A 6,583-nucleotide genomic window follows, 5' to 3' on the forward strand; every position below is an offset into this window, starting at 1 on the left:
GGGCGGCCCGCCCGCCCGCGCCTACGGCCGGCGCCGCCCCGCGCCGCTGAGCCCCCGCGCCCGCCCGCCCGCCATGAACTGCCCGCAGTGGCCCCCGGACAGCCCGGCGGGCGGCGGCTACGCCATCGAGGGGCTCCCGCCGCTGCCCAAGGGCCTGAGCGGCATCCTCAACTCCAGCGGCGGCTCCTGGCGCGAGATCGAGCGCGTGCACAGCACCAAGGCGCGCATCCAGGACGACCTGAGCAAGGCGCAGGCCGCCGCCGCCGCCGAGAAGCGGCCGCCGCGGAGCAGGCCGGCCAACCTGGACGCGGCGCTGGCCACGCTGCGCAAGGAGATGGTGAGCGCCGCGCCGCGCCGGGGGCTCGCGAGGGGGCCGCGCAGGGGCGCTGCTGCTCCCGCGCCCGGCGCGCACGGGCCGCCCGCCCTGCCCCCTGGGCCCCTTTGGCTCCGGCTGGCCCCGTGGGGGCTTCCCTTGGCGGGGCTGGCGCGGCGAGTGGGTGCCGTCCCCCGCGGGGCGCGAAGGCGCCCTCCCTCCGTCGCCTTGCCCCCGCCGCGCACGGGAGCGCGACCAAAACCTGGCTGCTCAGAGGCCCCGGAGCAGCACACCGGGACTGCGCTCCCTCCCCCTGAATCCTGAATCGGCACCGCGCGCTGCCTTGCCTCGAGGCAGAGCCGTCTCCGCCCGGTGTCCCTGACGAGGCCGGCAGCGGCTGTTTCCAGGGTTTTAGGCACGGGTCCTTCCTCGCCATGCCCGGGAATGCCGTGGGCAGCCAGGGAACCTGGCCGTGCGAAGTCCTCCCTCCCTCCCTCTTTAAGTCTCACAACAATCCTGTGAGGTAGGTCCAGCTGAGAGAGAGAGAGAGAGAGAGAGAGAGAGAGAGAGAGAGAGAGAGAGAGAGAGAGCGATCGATCCTGGGTCAAGAGCAACCGGTAAGCCTCATGTCTTGAGTAGTGGATCTGAACCTAGTCCCCCTCTGGCGAGAGCGTTGATTCCCTTTTGTCGTGTTTCTATGCTTAAGAAGGGTGTGCTCTCTTCCCTGGGCAATTTGCAGTTGGACTCAGGTGAGTCAGCAGATGCAAGATCCTCTAAGGATCTTAATGAAAGACTCCAGGGTAGCGGCAGTCCTTTCTCCAAAGGACAACACAACGCCGCGCCTTGGGTTACAGGTATCCACAGTTCCAGCCCTCATAAACTTGTTCTCGGGGCAGAATTTAGCATCCTCATAATTTTGTTTAACAGCGTCACAAGTTTCTAGTCCTCAGGGGTGAAGAGTGGCTTTGACATTATGTGTGGCAGTAGCTGGTTTCTCAGATTCAGGAAGCAGCGCTTCGCTGTTCTGTGTGTCTCTTCGTTCCTCTTGGTAGGTAACGGAATTGTGCATGAGAACAAACAGGTGTATCCATATAGGGGGGACCTGAGAACACATGGTACCTCCATTGGGATAAATGTCACTACCTTTTAAAACTTCTTGTTGTAAGTGCAGCATTTCGTGCTATCCCTCCAATGCGAAATAACAGAAGTCGTAAGCAAGAAGACTTTTTTTTTTTAAGAGTTGTGCCCCGGTGTGTCATTTTGGAGGAATGAAGAGTTGGAGAGGGCTTGATCGTAGGCAGCGGAGGCAGAACTTGAAGCCCAGTGACCAAAGCAGCTCCTCCAGGCGTCCCCAAAGGACCAGGGCCCCTTTCTCTGGCTCTGCCCCTTCTCCCTGCATCCTGTGCCACTGGTATTTTCTAGTGTTTTTGAAGCCCCCCCCCCATTTTAAAAAGTTGGATAGTTTTGCTCTCGGCAACCAGCTAAAAGTGGCCTGTTCCTGCCACTGGAGGATCATGTGTCTCAAAGCGGGTCTGAAATGGACTTTGGCCCTCGGGCCGAAAGCAGTGCTCTGTCCGTGTTGTAACCCCCCCCCCCCCGCCCTGATCCACCTCCTAGTTACAGTGACGTGTTCCAGTGCAGGGATAAGTAGCCGCTTTCAGTCTGAGGGCCGAATTCAACCTTGGGGGGTCTCCAGGGGCTGCAAATTTGGTGGGTGGAGCCCAGAGCAGGAGGAGTGCAGCCAAAAGACCCTCCTCTTGTAGCCATGGGGGGCATTTCGGCTTTTTGGATGCTGAAAAGCCGAGCAACCACCAAAACATCGGTGGATGGGGGGAAGGGGCAGGATTTGGTCCCCGGAAGGGTCAGATTCGTGCTTTCACGCATTTTTCTAGGGCAGCTCAGATCTGCAGCCTGCCCTGGCTGATGCTGTAGAGGACAGGGAAATGCACAACACGGTGCTGGACCCGGAATTCTGTACCTTTTTAGCTTTTGCAGGCTGCAACGGGCAACCTGAGCGCGTGTGTTTGCAGGAACAGACAGGTGTCAGGTTGAATAAGTTTTCCCATGGTTGTGAGGTTCTGTGTGTAGTTGCTCAGCAAACCCAGTGTCAGCACGCAACAAACATTCCCCACTTTCCATCGAAGTTTACTGCCAGAACCTTCAAAAAGACGCACTTATTCTGAAATAAATTTGCCTTGCTGCTTTCTCTGTAGAAGCTTGCTGCCAGAGTTGCCCTCTGAACCACTCAGCAAGCTGTGACCCATTCATAAGACCTGAGCTTTGCATGGGGGCCCGGGGCCAGGGGGGGCCGCTAACAAGAGCTTTCTCAGCTTCCAAACATGTGCAGAGTGTTTCTCCAGCAGGGGGCAGCAGCGACACACGCAGGCCTTGCCAAGCAGGACACCACTCCAGCAAACCCATTTCAAGCTTACCCTTTTATTTCACAGCCTCTTTTTGTGAGGACTAGTAACTTTGTTTGGTGGGTTGAGCTTGTGTGAGGCGGGGCCTCTTATCAGATGTATTCACCACCCTCAATCAGACTCGATTCCAGGGTGGTCCACAGCAGTATGAAAAACTCAGCACAAAGCGAGGCGGGGACCCTTTCAAAGCAAAGCTGTGATTCTAACGCCAAACAAATCTGCTGCATTAAAAAGGGACCGAAAGAATAGCCTTTCGAATGGACGTGTTTTTAAACAAGTGGGTGTTGCAACACATGGGGACCCGGGAAGCTGCGTTAACGCTGAGGTGGATTCTTCATGCTTACTGCACAGCAAACCTACTCTGCCAAAGCTCATCACACCCCTTCTCTTGCCCCGTCCTACAACGGACAGGTCCTTCTGCGGCACATTTGAAATTCCAGTGTGCACAGGACAATGTGGAAAGAGCTAGAAACTCCACGCTGAAATGTCCAGGAGATTTCAGACAGGCATGCCACAGCCCTCCCTGGGCCACTGGCGTGCAAAGTAAGGCCCTTCCTCTAAGCTTCCAGTCTTCATGATGCTGAATAAAGGGCTGACTTGAATTAGAACACAGGCCCCGAGATGCAGGCCCTCCCTAAATGCACAACTTGGGAACGTCACCCCCCGCAGCTGCACGTGGGGCTTCGTCAAGGTCTCGGCACCGTTTGCTGGGGGGGGTGTAGTTTTGCATGGGGGCCGCCCCAGGGGCCAGGCCCTGCCTGCGGCTGAGGCTCCGCTCTTCTCGTTCCAGGTGGGGCTGCGTCAGCTGGACATGTCCCTCTTGTGCCAGCTCTGGTCCCTGTACGAGTCCATCCAAGAGTACAAAGGCCTCTTTCAGGACATGTCGTCCTCGCTGCACTCGGAAGGCAGCCCGGCTGCCGAGAACGGCTTCTCAGACGAGGAGGAGGACTTCGAGGTGGACCAGGCGAGCCCCGAGGGGCGCAAGGAGCCCCCCCTGGGCCAGCAGCTCGGCCTGCTGCAGCCGCAGAACTCCCGGGACCAGTGGCTGCAGGATTCCTTCCACATCACCATCTGAGCCTCTCCGGCCGCGCCGTTGCCTTCCTCTTCCCCGCGGCGTCGGGGGGAACTCCGCCTGCACCTTTGCGAGGGTTGCACTTGCTTTCGGGGAGCGCGTTTGCGGGGGGAATTGAGGTGCCTTCCCAGCAGAGTCGACGGCTCATTTCACAATGCTGGAATGACCCCTGGGATCCCTGGTCGCTGTAGCCGCAGACAACCCTGGTCGTCCTTCCTGGGGGCAGGCAAACTCTGGGGGCTGTCTGCAAGCAAAGACTCTCTTCTGGTCCCACCACAATATGGCTGCTTGGGTTGTCCACACGGGCCGCGAAGGAGAAGCTGCGCAATGAGAGCCCTGCGTGAAAAACTCGGGCGGTAGTGTGCAAGCGCACAGTCCACGCTGCAGAACCCCAGCCGGCTTCAGGAAAACAAAACCCATGCTAAAAAACGGCAGGAAGGCAGCTCGGAGGTGCCTGGGTCCCCCCCGCCTGCCCTTCGTGTAGGAGTCGTATCGGGGCATTTCGGGAGGAGGGCGATCCTGGATTCTGTCCAGAAAACACGGAATTTCGCAGGAGGCGCGCATGATACACCTAGAACCCGCCTTGCTTTCCCACCGCCTCTTCTGCTCCCTCCCGCCTTTTAAACTACAAAATAGCTGCTCCACAGCACAGGCAGAGCGGGGTGCGGAATAGCCGCCCAGCGCAATGGCTCGCTGTAGGAGGCACCCGCCCCGTGGATGCTGCCGAAAAGGCAGGCTTAAAACTCTGGCAGGTGGGCCAGGTGAGCAGTGCGGGGGGGAAGGGGGTCGCTGCAGAGGCGCTTCGTAATCGAGGGCAAGCTGGCCACTCGACCTCTGATGCTTTTGCCACCTCCCTGCTTTAGTCGCCTCCATTCTCGCTCGGACTTGCCCCCCCTTCTCGGAAGAAGAAGCGGGTCTGATCTTCCCTGGAGTCGTGCTAGCGTGTGAAGCAGGCAGGCAGTCGCAGGTTCACGTGTCTCCGTTTCTGGTCGCTAGAGACGCCTGCTGAGACTCGGGGAGGCTGATGCCCGTCTCTGCGGACTGGGGGTGCACACCCTTTCGGGCTCTGCCAGGGGCACACAGCGCCCTCCTCTCCCGGTAGAAACAGCCCCTGCCCCTTGGCACGGCATCGAAGCGCTGAAGCCCCCATGCCGGACTCCCCCACCCAGTCTGCCCCTCCCCGGAAGGAAAACCAGTCTCAGAATGTGGGTCTTGGTTCTTGCTGTCGATACCTCATTCCTAGCATAGTCCCTGGGAGTCTTCAAGCAAGCCGAGAACTAGAGACCCTGTTTCTTGAGGGCGCAAGGTGGATCTGCAGAGGGCTTGGGCTTCAACTGCCAGGGTTCCTGACCTTTGGCGTGCTGGCAGAGGCTTCTGGGAAATGAAGTCCAAACCATCTGGAGCGCTACCCTTGTAGTTCTCCATCTGAGTATTAGACAGATTCCCAGAGGTTGTTTTAGGCTGATGGGGGCCGGAGCTGCCAGGCGCCTCATTTGGCGCCCCCAATTTCTGGGGCTTCCTCTACCCCCCTGTTCTGCCCTGCAGGGGCCACGGGGGCCGGGAAGATCTGCACCCGCCAGATGAGCCAGCTGCTTGAACATGTCTGCTTGAGCCATTCTTCTGAAGTCAAACACTGCCTTCTGTCCACGAGTCTGCTCTTCCATGTAGGTAGACATGATCCTTAAAAATAGGCAGACGTGCACGGAGAGTTTAGAGCGTGTCCACTTTAACGTCTGGCAAATAAGTGTGTTTCCTTTTGGCCCATGTGCTGGAGCCCGACACCTTTTCCGTCGCTTGCACAGTCCCTGCAGCATCCTCGGCCTCCGTTCCCCTCCTTGCCCTCCATCTCACGCTGGAAGCATCCAGGGATGGTGTAGCCGGAAGAGGCTTCCCCTGCACGCGAAGCCGCTTGCTCGCTAGACTGTTCTAGGCAGAGGTGCCTTGGCTGGATTTCTTAGCAGTGCCTCAGCCATACAACCCACAAAGAGCCTCTTTAACGTAGTTCGTTGCGTATGATCCTTTCATTTTGGAAGCACTGAAATGCAGGGGTTTTGTTTTCCTGGGGTGGGTGCGTGTGGAAATTCCTGCTTTTCGTTCTCTCCTTTTGGTAACTAGACAGCTAATTAATATATTGTTGGCAGGAGTGGGGCATTTTGCAACTGGGTCCTCTGTAACAGCTGCACAAATTCTGAGAATAAACGTCTCAGCCTAATAAAAGGGGAGTGTGGAGCGTGCCTCATTCGGAGCGGCGGCAAAAATGATGTTTTGAAAGAGAGATGGAGAAAGAAAGGCCTACCAGATGTTGGACCACAGGCCGACGCTGAATATTTATAAACCAGGAGTTATTGGGGTTGGTGTGGCATCTGGAAACATCTCTTGCTTTTCACTGGCTTCCTAGCTGTTTTTCCTCCTTCCTTCCTTCTTCCTTTTTAACCAGGATGTGTGATGTCTCCAGCTAAGGGGCGGAGGTGATGCTTGGATTTGGGAGGGGTTGGAAAGACCTCCTTTGCTGACTCGGTCCCATGGTTATCAACACCTACTTGGGCCCAATTACTCCAGAAGATTACAGCTTTTTTCACCTCTTCTTGCTACCAGGAAAGTACATGCGAAACATTTGGCGTGCCAGAAGTGGAGGCTGCCTTCCAGCTGTTTTGCCCCACAAGGACTTTCTTGCTCTTTTTGGGATATTCCACAGACACCGAGAGACTAAGAGGGCAGCCAAATCCCATCCGTAAAATCCTGTTGCAAACAGTGGCTTCAGAGGGTGCCGCACCCTCG

The 6,583-nt window shown here is 57.5% G+C and overlaps 1 protein-coding gene across 1 annotated transcript; it reads left to right on the forward strand.

The window, feature by feature from the left end:
• The first annotated feature begins 73 nt into the window (after positions 1-73).
• On the forward strand, positions 74-6,007 carry FAM89B (family with sequence similarity 89 member B). Its single transcript, XM_044448360.1, has 2 exons — positions 74-337; positions 3,524-6,007. The coding sequence occupies exons 1-2, from the start codon at positions 74-76 to the stop codon at positions 3,806-3,808; spliced, it is 549 nt and encodes a 182-aa protein (XP_044304295.1). The 3' UTR covers positions 3,809-6,007.
• Positions 6,008-6,583: the final 576 nt, after the last annotated feature.

Source organism: Varanus komodoensis, unplaced genomic scaffold, assembly GCF_004798865.1.
Source record: "Varanus komodoensis strain SLA01 unplaced genomic scaffold, ASM479886v1 scaffold55, whole genome shotgun sequence".
In the NCBI taxonomy this organism is placed as follows: Eukaryota; Metazoa; Chordata; class Lepidosauria; order Squamata; family Varanidae; genus Varanus; species Varanus komodoensis.

Coding starts and splice junctions, on each gene's coding strand:
- FAM89B (XM_044448360.1), top strand. CDS start 74: ATGAACTGCCCGCAGTGGCCCCCGGACAGCCCGGCGGGCGGCGGCTAC. Junction 338..3,523: donor CCACGCTGCGCAAGGAGATG/GTGAGCGCCGCG, acceptor TTCTCGTTCCAG/GTGGGGCTGCGTCAGCTGGA.